Genomic DNA, 20276 nt, shown 5'->3' on the forward strand with positions numbered 1-20276 from the left:
CTAAGTCAGGTACAGAGGCCACCCCTATTTTTTAGTGTACAACAACATTTCCTAAAGGTTAGTGAAAATATTTTAGAAGTCCTGCTGCTACCAAATCTGTAAACATCAGGGTCAGGTAGGGACCGTACACATGCTCGTATACAATATGGATCTAGTGCGGGAGGACTACCCACACCGTGCTGCCCAGGGAGCACTGAAGTGACAAACAGAAAGAAAGACATACAGCTACCACCACATTCAAGTAAAACGTTTCCCTGCATGTCTACAAAGGCCCCCATCACTCATCCATCTCTCACAGGTGGAAAGCACACCTGGGAGGCCAGAGAGAAGCTCAAGGGGAAGGCCCAGACACAGATCTAGATGTCTGTCTTTCACATCCGTCTATAGGACTGAAGAGATGAGCTCTTACAACGTGGCCAAGATGGGCTCACGTGTGACTCAGTAAAAATGGAAGCACCAAAGGGTGCACCACTCCACCAACCTAGGCTGCAAAGGGAAGGAGAACGTGCATAAACAGGAGAGCAAAGGAAATGAGAAGGCCAAACAGCATTCCCTGAATCACAACGAGAGACTATCTGCTCTTCAAACCCCACCATCAACACTATACCGTCTCTTACAAGGGAAACAAGAGGTGATGGAAGTCACTGCTGACAGCAGGTCCCAGCCCCGAGTCCACACTGCTGGCACTCCCACCTTCTCCAGGCAGGCCACTGTGAGCTGCCCTGTGGAGGGCGCCCCCCCCACCCCCCACTGTGGACAGGAATGAGGGAGGCCTCCAGCCAAAATCTCATTGAACTGAGGCGCTGAACCTGCCAACAAGCCTTGAGTGAGCTGCAGGTGACGGCCACTTGGCTGACTACAGCCCTGAGAAGGACCCACACCAATCTATACCCCAATTCCTGACCACAGAAACTGTGAGGTAATCAACACTGGTGTTTGACTCACATATGGCTCAATCATCTCTCATGTCAGCATTTATCCTACAGAAACAGGCAGAGATGGATGTAGAAGGGTGCTCACACAGCACTTTATAATAACAGCAGAACACAGACACCACCTGAAACTCTAAGCATGGATCAAAAGCTAGTAACTTACAGTGTCCAGACAACTGAATGCTATAGAAATGAGCTCCAAAATCAGTTTGTTCAATTTAGTCCCATTTTGTAAAATCAAACATACCCAAAAACATTCTCTGTATACAGATTACTGTAGCAAGATAAAGCCCACTTTAGTCTTGAGGAAAAAGACCTTCTTGTACCAAACATCTCCACGATGTGGCTCAGGCTGGGTACATGGCACCAGATGGCAGCATGGGCTCCAACTATTCTTGGAAGAGGCCCTAATACAACTTCTCAAACAAGAATGTTTTTTAAAAGCTGTTCTAGAGCCTTAAAAACAGAAAGAAAAAAAAAGAAAGAAAGAAAAAGAAAAACCAGAGGCTGTGCATTTATGCACCGTTCCTCAGAGAAGTCAGGACATGCAGAAGTACTGCATCCACAGCAGGTGGCCCACCCAGTCACCCAGCAGGGCACCTGAAAACTTCCCAGTCTGACACTGAGGGGTTTCTTAATGGCCTTTTCCTACAAGGGCCTAATAAGCCTTTTCTTTCTAATATTCTCTTACTTCCACTGACCTTTCCTTCTTGAAGTTTCTCAATCCCAAGAATAATATCCAATTCCCATGTGTAATATATCTGTCTATAAAAGGAGGTTTTAGAAAATGAAACATATTCTAAATAGGTTCTAACTAATGTAATTCTTTGGTCAAATGAAATAATCCTAACAATGCAATATTAAGCAGTTCACACATGTCTTCTTTTAGACAAAATACACTTTCACCCGCACACACTGAGTGCACTGAAGCCAGCTCCGGAGAGTCTGGGTTTCCTTTATGTCCATCGTATCTTACACAAGGAGTCACGAGTTAGAATCAGTGTCTCAGACCATTTCTCTTCAGATTCAAAGTTACTGCAATCAGGCTAAACGTTAATCACTGGCATAGACAGGTCTAAAATATATTAAAAATGCATCAACCTTTTCCACTATGATGAGGTCTCCAACTTGTATGTCTGAACTCTTAACTTGCACTTTACCTTAAAAAAAAAAAGAAGTATAATCAACTCAAGGAAACAACAGCACACCAGAGTTAAAGTTTCAATTGACAAATAATACTTTAGAAATAACTTTTGGGGAGGGGGGGAAACACTAGGAATTTATCTGTACTTATACTTTCAAAATAAATTTATTTCACACAGACACAGTCACTAAAAATTAACTTCTCTCAGTCAGCTCCAAAGTGCAAACAGTTAACTGCCCCCCAATCAAAGACGCGGGGTGTGGGACATGGCTCCAGCCGGAAGGTTCTTCCCAAATCTGCCATTATTTCAGGTCTGGGTCCAGCAATGACGACGAGAAGCAGCACTAAAGATGATTTAATGAGTGAATAAAATGAAGATATAAGATCCTCATATTAATATTGTGAATGGCACTGATGGACACGGAACTGACAGAACAAAAGTAAAGAAAATGATACATAAAATCACCGTGCACTGGTAGCTTTACAGATGGTTCCGTACTGGTAACTGATACCGATAAGGCTGAAAGCCTTATCGAGAAGTGATTCTTCTACATGATACAGTGTGTAAATTCTTAGATTATCTGTATAATATCTAGTATCATAATGATCTATAAAATTTAACAGACAGCACTATATAATGTTAAGATCATACAGAGTAGATGAAATGTTATATACATAACTTGAGATGCCATCCTACATAAGTAACAAAACTTACTCAAGTTCTCTCTCTCCCTGGGACTCTGGACCCTCCCTCCCTCCGTCAATCTCCCTTTTAGAACTGGCAACAGCCTTGTGGATCTGTTTTTACCTTTTAGTGGCTCTTTTAACATGGGAAAAGACCTATGTCTTTACATTCAATTTATTCTGAAAGCTCACAGAACAAGAGGTAAGTTCATATCACATTATCAAAAACTAACATTACCAGCCATACCACTTTTAGACCACATTCAACTTATTACAAACTTATTTCCTAAACACTTCTTGAAGCAGCCGAGTTTCATCAGTGTCACACCTGTTCCTAAAGATGTTTTGAGGACATCAAAAAAAAAGTTCTGTAACTATTATATTTTTTCATGTTCCTCAAATATACAATGAACACATAAAGACTGTAACTATTATATTTTTTCATGTTCCTCAAATATACAATAAACACATAGCTGGGAAATGGAATTAATACATTTATTTACATATAGAAGTAAACTATATTTTAAAGGACACCTAGACTCTGAAAAGAAATATTGCTGAGAGAAATTTTAAAACTTAAATAAAGGGAAAGATCTATCTCATTCATGGGTCAGAAGACGTAGTATTAATAAGATGTTGATTCTCCCTCAAATTTATCTATAGATTCAATGCAATCCCAGTCAAAATCCTAGCAGGCATTTTTTACAGAAATCGACAAGCTGATTCTAAAAGTCATATTGAAATACACAGGACCTAGACGAGACTCTGAAAATGAGAAACAAAGTTGAAGGGAAAACAGTACCTGATTTCAAGAATTATTATACAGCAATGGTAATCAAAAAAGAATGGTATTAGCATAAAGAGAGACAAACAGATAAATGGAGAAGAGAGTCCAGAAATAAACCCACAGATAAAAGACAAGTGATTTTTTTTTAAAGATTTTATGTATTTATTTGAGAGAGAAAGAGAGAGAGCACAAGCAGGGGAAGCAGCAGAGGGAGAGGTAGAAGCAGGCTGAGCAGGGAGCCAGATGCGGGACTCGATCCCAGGGCTCTGGGATCATGACCTGAGCCGAAAGCAGGCGCTTAACCGACTGAGCCACGCTTAACCAACTGAGCCACCCAGGCGCCCCAAAAGACAACTGATTTTTGACAAAAGTGTAAGGCAATGCCATGTGAAAAACATCACTCTTCCAAAACATGGTGCTAGAAGCATTTGGATATCCACATGCGAAAAAAGTACTTACACAAACACCAGGTACTGGTACAAAACTTTACTCAAAATGGATATACCTAAGGCAAACCCTAAAACCAAAGACCTTCTAGAAGAAGAAACATAAGAGAAATATAGCAGAAAATCTTTGTGAACTTTAGTTACGCCAAACAAAAGCACAATCCTAAAGGAAAAAACTGCCAAATCAGACTTCATCAGCTAGAACATGACAGGGGCTGGAAGCAGCGTGAAGGCATTAAGACCAAGGAATCGGCAGCTGAAAGCCACTGGATCGGGTGTATGAGGGAGTAAGAGGGAGAGACAGGAGGAGTGCCTTGCGCCAGGTGAAGCAGCCCTAGGCCCTGCTTGAAAAACCACCAGCACGTGACAGGGCTGCAGAGGAAGAGCGCACTCAATGAAGTCCAGAAGGTACACCAGGTACATCGGAGAGGTCTGCGGTGGGAGCCAGAGGCAGGGAAGGAACCTGAGGGCTAGAAACACAGCGGAAAAGGCAAGGGTACGAATAGAGATGGACAAAGTCTCGTGACAATGAAGGGCGCTTTACAGTCTGAGGCTGTCCCCGGTAAGCGATGGAAACAAAGACGGGCCCCGTGAAACCCGTCTGGGAGCACACAGGCCAGGACTCTGCTCCGGCTGGGTGGCCCATTCTGCCTTCAGCTGAAGGCGGGCAGGGGCAGGGAGGCATGTGGTATCCCTCCCCCAACACAGGCTGGGGGCAAAAGTGGGAACAAAATGGGCAAGGCCCTGCCCACAGGAAACCTACACTCCAGAGAGCTGACAGAAAGCAGAGCGAGATCAAATACAGTGATGTCTGAATGGTAGTAATTACAGCCTAGGAAATTAAAAAAAAAAAAAGGAAATACTGCTGTTTTGGGGTGAGGGTTATAAAGCATCTTGCTGGAAGTAACCAACTTTTACTCTTAAACATTCACTAGCAATAATTAGAGTAGTTTTAAAAAGCATTCTTTAGCAATAACAAAAAAATTAAGATGCTCAAGTTAAACACAATCAAATCTTTTTCTTGTTCCATCAGTAAAAAAAAATTAGATAGCTTTAGAAAGAATATGGAAATAATAAAATATTCTATCGTGGTAAGAAACATTTAAAGCACATAATGTTCTTTACTGGATCAATTATATTAGGCAACCACTTCCCCTCTAAAATGATGTCCCTAGCTAAAACAGTCTATACCATCCATGTAATTACCAACAGAGTTCAGAAGCTGCCAGAAGAGCGTATCCATACAGAATACTTTATAGCCCACCACTGCACACATCTTTTGCCTGAAGCAATATGCAGAACTAAATAATGAAATTAAGTATCAATTGCAATTCACTGCGTTAACTGAAGATTTTGTAGAAAAGTACAAGGGTTTGAAAAATTAGTATCTCAATACTAAATATTTTCTCAACTAACAGGTACAAATGAAAATTTTTAGGGTCTTACTACTGACAGGACATTTCAAAGTCTTGGTGAAGCCTGCTGGTGTTTGCATAAGAGAAATGTCTAATCTTTGTTTTCTGTGCTTAGAAAGAATTGTTATACATCTACCAAATGTTAAAATACAAAATATTGTTAATATGAACAGTCCATAATTAACAAGTTCTAAGACTCTCAAACACGAAAACCAGAAGCTTTAGGAAAAAGCCTTCCTCTCTCCTGGGCCTACAAAGGTACAAAAACTCCAAGGCCCTACATGAATCAGCATGGTGACATTACTACTGAGAGGTATATGAACTAAAGATGGTTGAAAATTGTCCCTAGTCTCTCATTTCCTTAGATTTTCAATAATCCCACGGCAGTTTCTTACTGCTCAAAGAAGTGTGGAGGCTGACATCGATCCTTGGTAGAAGAATGAAGAAATCACGGATGAAGACGGCAAGCCACCATGAGCCTATTTATGAGGTTTCGACGCCACTGGTCTAACTCACAAGCAGAAGGAAAAACTCCCAATAATCTTATATTTAGAGTGTTTCGTGTTTCTCAGGGAAAACAAGAAAAACATGAAAAAGAAAAATAACTGATGGAGGAAGGGAGGGGAGGGAGCGAGGGAAAGATTTTCCAAGACACTAGAACATGCTAAAAAGGAACATTATTTAAAACTGGAATGGAACTGGCACGGAAATCTGGATGAGTCCGTGCAGCAGACAAGAAAGCGAAGAAAAGGGCCCAAACAAATCTGATCCATTTCTCCAAGGTCTGAGAAAAGAGCTTTAGTAACGTTAATAACTGCTTTTAAAGGAACTAACAAACCATTTGGGGAGAAAAAAGAAGACAGATCCCTTTCTCCATACAACGCACACCTGATACGTAAAATTACAAGCGGCTACGGAAAATGAACACACAGAAACACCGTAGGGAGATTAAAACACTCATTTACCTCGGGGTTGAATGGACCTTCTAAGATTGAAGTAAAAACCACAGAGGAAAAGATCAGATCTACATACATAAAAAGTACAAATTTATCTACATTTAAAAGAAAAAGATACAAAAATGAGTCAAACAAGACAAAAATATTTGTCACCAGATAAATTTCTTAGAGAAATTATGAAAAGGTAAAGATGTATGAAAAAAGACGAATAAACTTTTATCAAAGATCAAAATGAACAATGAAATGTTAAAAGGTAAGCAGCAAGCAAAACACAAGGAGAGCATTTTTCACCACGGAAGTTGGCAAGTTAAAGAAAGTAAAGTGGGCAAGGACGTCAGGAAAAGGGAACCCTCACTGGGCGGCTGGCTGACAAGATCAGGCTTCAAACTTTTCCTATTTGATCCGGAAAGTCCTCGTGTGTCATCCCATTTCCTGAGTCGCTACATATGCCAGCCGCCCTACGTAACTCGGGAGAAAATAGCGGTATGAACACAGCTGAGAAGCCGATAATTAAGGGTGACCACCAGAGTGACACCAGGTAGCAGAGAGAGGTCCCAGATGCTAGCACATATAGGTACCTACACACAAAACAACAATTAATTCTCACCTGTGGGAAGGTACTTTGTGTTAGCCAGTTTTTTCCATTACTTTCTTGTGGCCCCTAATCTCCAAACAATGCAATAAAAAACACGGTGTAAAGGGGGATGCCTGGGTGGCTCAGTCGGTTAAGCGGCTGCCTTGGGTCCGGGTCATGATCCCAGGGTTCTGGGATCGAGTCCCACATCGGGCTCCTTGCTCAGCAGGGAGCCTGCTTCTCCCTCTCTCTCCCTCTGCTTGTGCTCTGTCAAATAAATAAAAAATCTTAAAAAACAAAACAAAACATGGTGTATGAATATCATGAAGTTAAGCTCATACAGATCCTCTTAGGGTGACATGAGGAAGAAAGACTGGTGAGGGTAATGAGTACATACCTAGTTCCGGGTATCTATGTCCACCTTGGTACAGCCACAGAGAACTGAACCGATGAGATAACAAATCTCAACTGTGTGTGTGTGCCTGACACATACTAGGATCAAGAACTACTGGGCGCCTGAGTGGCTCAGTTGGTTAAGCGACTGCCTTCGGCTCAGGTCATGATCCTGGAGTCCCGGGATCGAGTCCCGCATCGGGATCCCTGCTCAGCAGGGAGTCTGCTTCTCCCTCTGACCCTCCCCCCTCTCATGTTCTCTCTATCTCATTCTCTCTCTCAAATAAATAAATAAATAAATCTTAAAAAAAAAACTACTATTATATGGTACAAATGTAGTAATGTATACTGTACATTCTTCCATGGACGCTTTCCAAACGCTGCTCAGACCACAGACAGGAAAGAAGACCGCATGATGTAAACACGTGAGAAGGTGAGCACATTTATCAAAGGACTGCTCTGACTACATACAGAAAACACACAGAAAGGACTTCCAAGTACCCACTGTTCTTCATCTGCACTGTCACAAAAGTGGACCACTGAGAGATGAAACCACTCGAATAAGAGAAGGAAAGTCACTGACGCCTCTCTGCGGACTGCATGGCGACAATCCATTCTGATTACTTCTGAGTTTAGGAGCTCTCAAGCAATTTCTGATGGGAAAATTCTGCTAACATTTGAGAATACTATTTTTTAAAAAACCCAACTATCTGAAGACATGACTGTCACAAAAGGAAATCCTTCTTACCAAGTGGAACATGCAGTAACTCATGAAACCAGTTACATATTAGGATTTCCCTGTGAAAGTGCACATCACCCACAATGTGTAAAAGGCAGTAAAGAGGGATTTTAAGATCCCTTGATTTTTCAAGAATAACTATGACACACAATTTCATTAAAAGATGAATTTCATTAAGATAATTCATGATATTTTATGTAAAAAAAAGCTACTAAGAATTTTAACAAGTATGTAGCAACAGTGTTGACAGTAAGGATCAAAGATGCTAAAACACACAGGAATAAAGGACATGGCCACTTTCTGTGGATAAAGTTCCTTTTTGGCAAGGAAACTGGAACACCAGAAGCATGTAAATATGTAAATGTTCTTCCTCGCATACACACACGTGCACACACGCACAATGCACACAATGTTCAAAGACAACAGACTTCCCTCTCTCTCCTATGTCTGAATATTAGAAAGCACGTTAAATAACAAAATGCCGTAACCATGACAAGAAACAGCTAAGACTGACTGCAGTCACCACCTCCAGTCACCTGCATCATTCTGCAATCACAGAATTCCAGATCCATTTCTGAATCTAAAGTCCCACATTAGCTTTAGGTGTAAATTTGGAATTTCCACCAACAGTGGGTGACACGATGTTGTCCTGCTGAGATCTGGTGGCTGATGAAGACAAAAACAAAACTCTGAATTTATCGTCCCTGCTAGAATAGTGCATGAACTCTTTAAAAAGTGTCGTCCAGGACTTACTCATGTTTGAATCCCGTGAGGTCATCGCAGTGTCTCACACACACTGGGTCCTTAGGGACTATCGGGAACCGAACTGAGAGCCAGCCAGTGGAATGACTGCAGCCAAGTGTGCAGTTCAGACACCTCTCCTGAGCAAGAGGTAAAAAGAATCCAAGTACAGAACGGCCCCACAATTCAAAGTCCTCGTCAGGGATTTTTGTAAGAGCTGCCAACAATTTCACATTCTCCTGCTAGGCTCTGACCCAGATGCTGTCCATTGGGCTAAACATGAAGAATAAAGTAGTCACAAACAGGGAGAAAGCAGTGACAGGGGCAGCAGCAGACACAGAGAATTCCCACACGGCAAGAGAAGCAGCTTCTCAAGTAACGACACATGCAGCTAACTAAACAGCGTCCGTGTCAGGGCACCCGGCTGGCTCCACAGGAAGCACATGAAACCCCTGATCTCACGGTCGAGAGTCTGAGCCCCACACTGGGTGCAAAGATAACTAAAACAATAAATCAATAAACTTAAGAAAATAAATAAAGAATCTCAGTGTTGACTGACATTGCATACCAGTTAAAATACTCTCTGCTTCTAACAAAGCACCCCAAAGATAGGAGCATACTTAAAAGTGGACATGGCTTTCCTTTTCCACAGAAAACATATAGCAGAGAACACTTTTCCCAGAGTATTTCTACAAGAATGTGCTTAAGAACTCCAAATACAAAAAGATCAAATACTGTAAATATAACAAACCACAGTTAAGTCACATAAGGAAGTAGCCATCAATGCCATTCAAAGAACAGATCACTACGAAATACTAGAAATTAAGGAGATGAACGTATTCTTGACAAGAAAACAAATTTCAAACTAAAGTCAATGAGCATATACGTGCATTTTTTTTACATCCCAGATTTTACCTATCAGTCATTTGCATCAGAATAACCAGCCACAGAGCAAACCACTACAGTTGAAAGAACACTGGGTTTGACATCAGAATGGTCTGGGTTCAAATATGAACTCTACCAAAACTGCAGTGGCTCAGGGCAAATCACATGGCCTGAGCTTCAGGTCCCTCACCTGTAACATGGAGATAAGCCAACCTACCTTGAATGGCAGTTATGCAAATGAGCAAGTTACTGACACTCATGAGGAAGTCAAAAAAAAAAGCAGTATCATCATCATCTACACGTAAAAATGTCCTTCCAAAGATCACCAATGATGATCTATCTTGTTTAAAAAGGTAAATTTGCACTTGTCTTTGAAATAAACCCACTGACAATTATTTTTAAAATATTCTGAGTCGGAGTGTCACAGAAGTGTAAAAGATATGATTAGTATGCCTTCTTCAACATTTTTTACTATTTTTAGGTGACAATGACATAACAAAATCAGCCATTTTAAAGTGAATACGGCACTGAGTCCATTCACGATGTTGTGCAACCCCCTCTATCAAGCTCAAAAACATTTTCCTCACCACAGAGGACGTGTCATGCCCACTAAGCAGCTGCCCCCCGCCCGCCACTGCCGCCACTTCCCAGGGCCGTGGCGACCACAACCTGCTTTCTAGCTCCATTCATCTACCTGTTCTGATACTTCGTGTAAATGACATGGAGTCCAGGACCCTTTGTGTCTGATTTCTCTCACAGAGTGTAATGTTTTCAAGGGGCATCCGGGTTTATCAGTATTCATTAATTTTTATGGTTGGATAATATTCCAATGTGAAAAAACACCATAATTTGTCCATTCACCCACCGGTGGACATGTGGGCAATTATAAATAGTGCTGCATGAACATGGGTGTATGCCTATCTGCCTGAGTCCCTGTTTTCGATTCTAAAGGCATCTGGAAATGTCTCAATCCGCCTTCATTTGTGAATGAGAGGTTTACGGACATCCAATGCTTGGTGGACCATTTTTTTCTTTTCCCATCTTAACAATGTCACCCCACGTCCTTCTGACCTCCAGCGTTTCTGACTCAAGAGCCCTTCCTTGTGTGTTTCTCTCTTGCTGCTTTCAGAATATCCTCTTGGTCCTCGGGTTTCAACAGTTTGATTGTCATGTGTCTCAGTGCGGATTTCCTTGCATTGATCTTTCTAGGGATTCACTGATTTTCCCGAGTATGCAGAGTCATGTCTTTCATCAAATTTGGGAAGTTAATGGCTACTACTCCCTACAACATTCTCTCCACCCTTTCTCCCTTCCAAGATGCCCAGTGTGTGCACATGTAGTACACTTGGCACTACCCACAAGTCCCTTAGGACCTGCTTATTTTCCTTCACTCTTCCTTCTGCTTCTGAGAATGGGTAATTCCACTTGAAATTATCTAGTTATTGAAATGACTTAGGTTCAAGGTCACTGATTCCTTCTTCTGCCAGCTCAACTCTGCTACTGAAACTCTCCAGTGAGTTTTTCCTTTAATTTATTGTACTTTCAGCACCAGAATTTTTGCTTTTTGCTTCTTTTATAATTTCTATACCTTTATTGGTATTCTGTATGTTAATACATCATTGTTCAGGGTGCCTGGGTGGCTCAGTCGTTAAGTGTGTCTGCCTTCGTTTCAGGTCATGATCCCAGGGGTCCTGGGATCGAACCCCACACCTCGGGCTCCCTGCTCAGCGGGAAGCCTGCTGCTCCCTCTCCCTTTGACCCTCCCCCTGCTTATGTGCCCTCTCTCGCTGTATCTCTGTCAAAGAAAGAAATATAATCTTAAAAAAACAAAACAAAACAAAAAAACCCATCATTTTTCCTAATCCTGTCAGTGTTTTTCAGTTGTTTCCTTTAGCTCCTTGGACAGACTTAAGGCAGCTGATCTAGACTTTGTCTCCTAAGTCCAGAATCTGGGCTTCTGCAGGGACGGTTTCTGTTCATTTCCTCTGTGACTAGGCCACATGGTTTCTCTGCATGTTCTGTGATTTTTTTGTGGAAACCTGTACACTTTGACTATTATAATCTGGTAACTCAGGAAATCAGGCACTTCCCCCTCTTCTGGGTTTGTTCTGTTGTTCGGTATATGCTGCAGCCATGCACGTAGAGTGACTTTTGTAGACTCATTTTGTAAAGTGTGTATTCTTTGTCATGTATGGAGAGAAGTCTTTCAGCCAGTGTTTTGGAAAGGATTTCCTTACATGGGGAGGGGGCGAGACTAAGAAAGGGAAGGATGGTGGGAGGGAAGAAGGAAAGCGTTGCGAGGGGGGAGGAACGAAGCAAGGGAGGGAGAAAGGGAGACTAACCTCTCCCGATCGTCGCAGACTGCCTCTGTGCTGGGGACTCCAACACAGAGCCAGGCTGCCTAGAACTCAGCCTGAGCTTTCGCCTCTGCTTGCACTGAGCCTAGAGACTGGCCAGAGGCAAAACGCTTTCTCGGGTCCTTTTCTGAGTGTGATCTAGGGCTGGCCTTGGATGTGACTTTCAAAACTCCCCAGTAAACACGGGCACTTTTACATGCCCCAATTTTCCAAAGAAGTCCCCTCTCCAGCTTCCTCGGCTTGGCATGTGACCCTCTATTCTGTGTGTCGACTGTCAATGCTGGCCCCAAGCTACTGCTGCCTCTCCTCAGCCTGACATGGGCTTGAGAAATGCCCACCGGCTTTTGGCTCCTCTGTCCTGAGTGACATCCATGTTAGATGAAAGAAAGACATCCTGAGTCCGTCCTTCATGTGTCCTGACAGGTTGGACAGACAGACACAATTCTCTGCAAGTAAGTTCTGCTCTACTCCCTTCAGAGCAGGGTCCAGAGACCCCAGTCAAGAATGTGGGCTGCATTCCTCATGGCAGGAGCTTGACTTTTCCGTGCTTCTGTGGAAGAAAGGAAGGGCATGCAGGACTGCCTCCTCTGCCAGTTTCTCAGATGCCAGCATACCATTTAGTTCTGAATGATACAATTAATACACAGAAACAAATCTCTACACAGTCCAAATACCACAGTTAAAAACAATTTAAAAAATAAGCCAGGATCTGTATTATAGTCTAAAAAAGACATACCAAGGTTACACCTAATTTGCCTGGCCATTCTGGGGACTCTCTTTTCCAAAACGCAAGCATACCTCTTTTCCACAACACACCTAACCTCTATCATGCCACAGCTTTAAGCATCAAAGCTTCTTAATAGTTAATCATTCAACTTAACCTCAAAAGAATAGTCTTTTCAATAAATGGTACTGGGACAACTGGATACTCACATGCAAAGGAATGTGAACCCATATCACACACCATACACAAAATATGAAATGAAAGTGGATCACACATCTGAATGTCAGAGCTAAAACTATAAAATCCCTGGAAGAAAATATAGAAGTAAATCCTTGTGACCTCGGGTTGGTAAACTGTTTCTTAGCTCCAATGCCAAAGGCAAAAGCAACAGAAGAAAACACAGATGAGTTAGACATCCTAACATGAAAACTCTGTGCGTCAGAGGATACCGAGAAGAAGAAAACACACGCCACAGAACGAGACAAAATATTTCCAAACCATATATTGACAAGAGACTTAAATCCAGATTGTATAAAGAATGCTTACAAGTCAATAATTAAAAAACAATTAATCCAGTTAAAACAGTAAGCCCGGGGAGGGGTGAGCCTGGGGATGGGTATTAACGAGGGCACATTCTGCATGGAGCACTGGGTGTTGTACGCAAACAGTGAATCGTGGAACCTACATCAAAAACCAATGATGTAATGGATGGTGACTAACATAACACAGTAAAATAAAATTAAAAAAAAAAGGTGGTATCTTTTTTTTTTTTTTCTCATTAAACTTTTGTTTTAATGGGTCTCAAAATTCTGTGACAGATTTTTGGTCAAGTTGTTTCCATTAAAAAGTACTGATTTTAAAAACTAATAACTTAAAACTGCCACACACACACAAAAAAAACATGGTCCACAAAACATTCTCCTTTCCTTCTGAAGGTTTTACGATGCATTGTTATCATTAACCAGTCTTTTACTATTAAACTTAAATGGCCAATTGACACAAACAGTTCTGAGACCGTTCTTCCACCACTGATTAAGACTGGGGTGGCAGGTATTGGGGATAATGTTCATTTAGCCTTCTGAGCTTTCTGGGCAGACTTGGTGACCTTGCCAGCTCCAGCTGCCTTCTTGTCCACTGCTTTGATGACGCCCACAGCAACCGTCTGTCTCATGTCACGGACAGCAGAACGGCCCAGAGGAGGAGAGTCAGAGAAGCTCTCAACACACATAGGCTTGCCAGGAACCATATCAACAATGGCAGCATCACCAGATTTCAAGAACTTGGGACCATCTTCCAGCTTTTTTCCAGATCGACGATCTATTTTCTCCTTCAGCTCAGCAAACTTGCAAGCAATGTGAGCCGTGTGACAATCCAGCACAGGTGCATATCCAGCACTGATTTGGCCTGGATGGTTCAGGATAATCACCTGAGCCGTGAAGCCAGCTGCTTCCATGGGTGGGTCATTTTTGCTGTCACCAGCCACATTGCCACGACGAACAATTTGACAGATACGTTCTTGACATTGAAGCCCACATTGTCCCCAGGAAGAGCCTCACTCAAAGCTTCATGGTGCATTTCAACAGACTTTACTTCAGTTGTAACATTGACTGGAGCAAAGGTGACCACCATCCCAGGTTTAAGAACACCAGTCTCGACTCGGTCCACAGGGACAGTACCAATACCACCAATTTTGTAGACGTCCTGGAGAGGCAGACGCAAGGGCTTGTCAGCTGGACGAGTTGGTGGCAGGATGCAATCCAGAGCTTCAAGCAGTGTGGTGCCACTGGCATTCCCACCTTTACGGGTGACTTTCCATCCCTTGAACCAAGGCATGTTAGCACTTGGCTCCAGCATGTTGTCACCGTTCCAACCAGAAATTGGCACAAATGCTACTGTGTCGGGGTTGTAGCCAATTTTCTTAATGTAGGTGCTGACTTCCTTAACGATTTCCTCGTATCTCTTCTGGCTGTAGGGTGGCTCAGTGGAATCCATCTGGTTAACACCAACAATTAGTTGTTTTACACCCAGTGTGTAAGCCAGAAGGGCATGCTCACGGGTCTGCCCATTCTTGGAGATACCGGCTTCAAATTCACCAACACCAGCAGCAACAATCAGGACAGCACAGTCAGCCTGAGATGTGCCTGTAATCATGTTTTTGATAAAGTCTCTGTGTCCTGGGGCATCAATGATGGTCACGTAATACTTGCTGGTCTCGAATTTCCACAGGGAGATATCAATGGTGATACCACGTTCACGTTCAGCTTTCAGTTTATCCAAGACCCAGGCATACTTGAAGGAGCCCTTTCCCATCTCAGCAGCCTCCTTCTCAAATTTTTCAATAGTTCTTTTGTCGATCCCACCACATTTGTCGATCAGATGACCAGTAGTGGTAGACTTGCCCGAATCTACGTGTCCAATGACAACGATGTTGATGTGAGTCTTTTCCTTTCCCATTTTGGTTTAGGTTGAGCGGTGGTTTTCACGACACCTGTGTTCTGGCGGCAAACCCGTTGCAAAAAGCAAAAAAGGTGGTATCTTAAAAGAGGTACACACAATGAGAAAAAAAAAAAAAAACAGTAAGCAAAAAATCTGAATAAACATCTCTCCAAAGACATACAACCACCTAATAAGCAGATGGAAAGATGCTCAATAGCACTAGTCGTCGGGGAAAGACAAATCAAGCCACAGTGAGATACCACTTCACACCCGACAGGACGGCCACAATAAAGAAGACAGACAGTAACAGTGCCCGTGAGGATGTGGAGAAACCGGAACCTTCACACACTGCCGGTGAGAATGCAAAATGGGTAGCCAATTAGGAAAACAGCTTGGCAGTTTATCAAAAACATAGTTACCATATAATCCAGCAATTTCACTTCTAGGTATATTTACAAAAGAAATAAAACAATGTTCACACAAAAACACTCACATACGGACATTCGCAGCAGCACTATTTACAACAGCCTAGAGTGGAAACAAACCAAACGTCCGTCTACAGATGAATCGGTGAACACAACGCGGAATACCCCAGAGTGGAATATTATTTGGCAACAAACAGAAATAAAGCCTGACAGGTGCCACAACACTGATGAACCTTGAACACAGAATGCCAAGTGAAAGAAGCCTGTGACAAAAGCCCACATACTGCACGATTCCACTTCTGTGACCTGTCCTAAGACGCAAATCCACGGAGACAGAAAGCAGACTGGGGGCTGCCTGGGCCTGGAAGAGGGTCAGAAGAGGCAAGAATGGGATGATGGCTAATATATTCAGTTTCTTTCTAGAATGTTAAAAATGTTCCAAAATTAGGGGCGCCTGGGTGGCTCAGTTGGTTGGGCGGCTGCCTTCAGCTCAGGTCACGATCCTGGGGTCCTGGGATCAAGCCCCACGTCCAGCTCCCTGCTCAGCAGACAGCCTGCTTCTCCCTCTCCCTCTGCCTGCCACTCTGCCTACTTGTGCTCTCTGTCGAATAAATAAAATCTTTAAAAAAAAAAAAAAAAAGGTTCCAAAATTAGATGGTGCTAATAGTTTCATAACTCTGTGTACATACAAAAAACCACTGAACTGTATACTTTAAATGGATAAACTTTATGTTATATGAATTATATCCCAATAAGCTACAGAAATATTTTTTGGAGAATTATTTCAAATAAATAAATTCAGTGTACAAATGTCCACATGTAAACAGAAGATACAAACTCCATTTTAAACCTCATTTTATAAACAGGCTTCCAAGTTATTATGCATACTTGTCTAGCTCTTCACTGCCCTCCTTCACTGTCCCTCCCTGAGGTAATGACTGTCATGGTGTCACTTTCCGACAGGCATAATGCCCGCCTATAATGGCTTCTCCCACACTCCTCTACACATCGCTTCTTCTCCACTGGGACTGAGAGACCAAATAAACAAGCTCCTTAAAAACATAAAATTAGGGAAGGGTTAAAGCCCTGAATGAAGTGAAGGAGAAATGGGCATAAAGCAGTTATCATTTTGGATCATGACATTTATTGTAGGGGCTCCGAGTCCCTTCACTTAAGGCCATGGTACCAGATGTCTGTCCGACCCTTACGACTGTGTTTAAATAGAACACAAACAGAGATTTTAGGTAAGGTGATATTCACAGAAAATGTGCATACACCAGTTGGGTTTCACATGTGTTCTCTTGAAATTGTAGTCATGAGATTACTAAAAAAAATTAATTAGATACCATATGTAATCGAAAAATACTATTTTCTAATAGAATTAAGACACGTTTTCTTTCACTTATGTTAACTCTAAAATGATGATTACAGTTAGCAAATGATAAGCTAGAGCAAAAGGGTCTTGCTAACCTCTTACTGTAAGCTTGCTGTATAGCTGTGAATTCACTTCCTTGTCTCGCTGAAAACGCCGGAATTCATCAATTGCTTCCCTCATGATAGTAACAGCCAAAACAAATCCCTATAAAACAAAATAAAATATGGTATTTGAGAAAACTAGCTTTAACAAAAAAGTTAAGGGAATATTCTTTTACCAAGCAGTTTTACTTCCCCCCCATTTATATTACTTCTAAAACATAAACGAAAACAAAGAAAAAAGACAAAAAAGTAATAATGAAACACTACAAGAGGAATATAATACATACTAAAAGATTTACAATTCTCCCTATTCCCAAATAATTTTTTTAAATTCATATCATAACATGTACAAGCTAAACATCAGAAAATATTTAGTAACCCAAAGAAAAAAGAAATCAACAATCTGAAAAAACAAAAAAACCAAAAAAACCCCAGGAATTATATTTAGAACGCTCGTGCCTTTAAATATCAAATTACCAAAGGCTGACATAAAATCTTATGCTTTCTGCGCTTGAATTCTGTTGGTGGAAGAAAGCAGGAAGGAACGTGGCGCAATCCCACCACGACAGCCTCCTCCTGTGCAGGCTTGTCCGCTTTGTAAGCAAAGCCTCAACAGGTCAACTTGAGGCTACATAAATAAACTCTGATGTGCTTGTGATCTCTTGTGAAATCTGTTATGCCCCCGACATGTGGCTGACAGCTCAGAGGCTACACTTGTGTTTTCCGAGTGTGAACACTCTTCAAGTCTACCTCTCTATGACCACAGACTCTTCAGAAGGCCGCATGTTACACGGACGCGCAATCCCCAGGCTACTCTGTGAATGACCCAACGCTGGACAACTGCCCTCAAAGGACAACAGTCTGTCACTCCAGGGCTGTGTCTGTGTCACCAACAGGCCACATGAGGTGAGCCCTTGTGTTTACTCAAAGTTGATCCTCCCTGCTACGCTGAGAGTTGTACCATCACCGCCATCTGACTGTAGACTATTCTCATCACCCCAAAGAGAGAGAAATCCCACACTGGACAGTGGTCACCCTCATCTCCTCCAGCCCCCAACCCCTGGGAACCACGAGTCCAACTTTCTGTCTCTATGAATTCGCCTCTTCTGGGTGATGTGGCCTGTTTAGCATTTTGATGAACAGCCAAGCTTCCTCCCAAAGTGGTTATAACCCTTAACGGGAGCTTCTTGGCCATTCGTATCTTCTTGGGATAAATGTGTGTTCAGATCCTACACCCACTTGTTAACGCTGTCATTTGTCTTTTCACTGTGAAGCTGTAAGAGCTCTTTGTATTATTCTGGAAACAAATACCTCGTTAGACATGTGATTAGCATATGTGAGAGTACAAATATTTTCCCCCACTCTAGGTTATCATTTTATTTTCCTGATGGTATCCTCTGATGTCCAGAAGTTTTTAATTTGGATAAATACAATTTAAGTTTTTCTTTAGTCACTTGGGCTTTTACCGTCCAAGATCACAAAAATTTGCCTCTCTGTTTTCCGCCAGGAGTCTTACAGTTTTAGCTCTTCCACTGAGGTCTATGATCCATTACGAGGGGTTCTCTGGGTATGACCTGAGGGAGGGGCCCAACTTCCTTCTTTCGCATCCAGCTGTCCAGGTGCCCCAGCACCATTCGTGAAGTGCACTGAACAATCCACCGGACAGTGTGAGCATCCTTGCCGAAAACCAATCTGTCATGAATGTAAAGGTTTATTCCTGGACTCTACGTTGTATTCGTTGGTCTATTCATTTCTCCTTCTGCCAGTCCCACACCTTCTTGATTACTGTGGCTTTGAAATGAGCTCTGAAATGGGGAAGCAGGAGTCCTCCAATGCTGATCTTCTTTTCTGGGTTACACTGGCTACTCTGGGTCTCCTGCATTTCCATATGAATTTTAGAGTCAGCTCGTGAGTTTCTGCCAAAAAGCCAAGTGGGATTTTTGACAGATTGTGCTGAATCTGCAGATCAATTTGGAGAGTGCTGCCACTGTAACAATACCGTCTTTCAATTCCTGAACATGGGATGACTTTTATTTATTTAGATCTTTGATTTTTTTTAAAAAAATGTTTTATTAGTTTCCAGCAGGCAACCCTGTATTTTAGCTAAATCTATTCCTATTTTTTTCTTCCTGATGCCACAACAACGGAACTGTTATTGTAATTTCATTTTCAGATGATCACTGCTGGTATACAGAAATACAAGTGGTTTTGTGTATCTATGTTGTACCCGACAACCTTCCTACCTCATTTCTTAGTTCTAACATTTCTCTGTGTGTGGACACCTCAGACTTCCCAGTGTACAAGATCACGCCACTGTGAAAAGAGCCCAGGCCTCCTTCTTCCCTTTCTATCTAGATGTGTTTTAGTACAGGTAAAGACAGAGAAAAAACTATGAAAATCCAAAGCAGGAGACACCAAAATATTCTCTTAACAAACTTAGTGTTATCAAAAGCCTTAAAATTTGCACACACTTTAACCAAACAGTTTCACTTCTGGAAATTTATCCTAAAAAACAAAACAAAACAAAAAAACAAGGATCCCAGCAGCATCCAATATAAAAAACTGGAAATAACCTGAATGTCTATAAATAGGAAATTCATGGTACACCCATATGTTGAAATACTGTATTTCCTGAATTCAAAGATGCGGTTAGTCTCAGGTGCGAAGACAATACCACTTTAAAAACAAAAACTCTAAGTCTCAACTGAGTTTTAGTAACATGAAACATAACGCATCCACCGAAGCAGGAAATACAGTTCTATGCAGCTGTTCTCATGCAGGAGAATATTTACTGTTTCAGACCATGTTCACAGTGTATACGTAATTTCCTACAATTCTACTTGTGACCCCCTTGCCTTGAGAGAGAGAGGGGACAATGGCTGTCAAGCCTATGTTCCTTAGAGACTGAAGACAGTATTGTCAGAGGAGTGGCTCTGAATCAGGCAAACGTGGCACCATCACCGGGAAGGTTTTCTGCACTACAGATCTGCTCGAGCCCTCTGCCTGGGACGTGTACTTTCACCTCCCCTCTCCAAGGAACAGGCCCACACATACATATGTCACCTAGACTCTCCAGGTCAGTCTGACTTCCACCCTGGACACCTATGGCTTAAAGACAGCAAAAGTTACTTCTCCATTCATCAAGTAATTATAAACCACAAA

General features: G+C 42.1%; 1 protein-coding gene across 1 annotated transcript in view; it reads right to left on the reverse strand.

Annotated features, from left to right (window-relative positions):
• Positions 1-20276, reverse strand: part of LOC114204005 (putative phospholipid-transporting ATPase IIB) — a 108152-nt gene that overhangs the window by 62661 nt on the left and 25215 nt on the right. Inside the window, exons 6-7 of the mRNA XM_088023221.1 lie at positions 17109-17217; positions 2034-2092 (exon numbers count right to left, since the gene is read on the reverse strand). Coding sequence (XP_087879347.1) covers positions 2034-2092; positions 17109-17217 — 168 coding nt within the window. The remainder of the gene's footprint in view (positions 1-2033; positions 2093-17108; positions 17218-20276) is intronic.

Source organism: Eumetopias jubatus, unplaced genomic scaffold, assembly GCF_037043125.1.
Source record: "Eumetopias jubatus isolate StellerSeaLion01/CBP00866 unplaced genomic scaffold, mEumJub1_p1.0 scaffold_5, whole genome shotgun sequence".
NCBI classification, from domain to species: domain Eukaryota; kingdom Metazoa; phylum Chordata; class Mammalia; order Carnivora; family Otariidae; genus Eumetopias; species Eumetopias jubatus.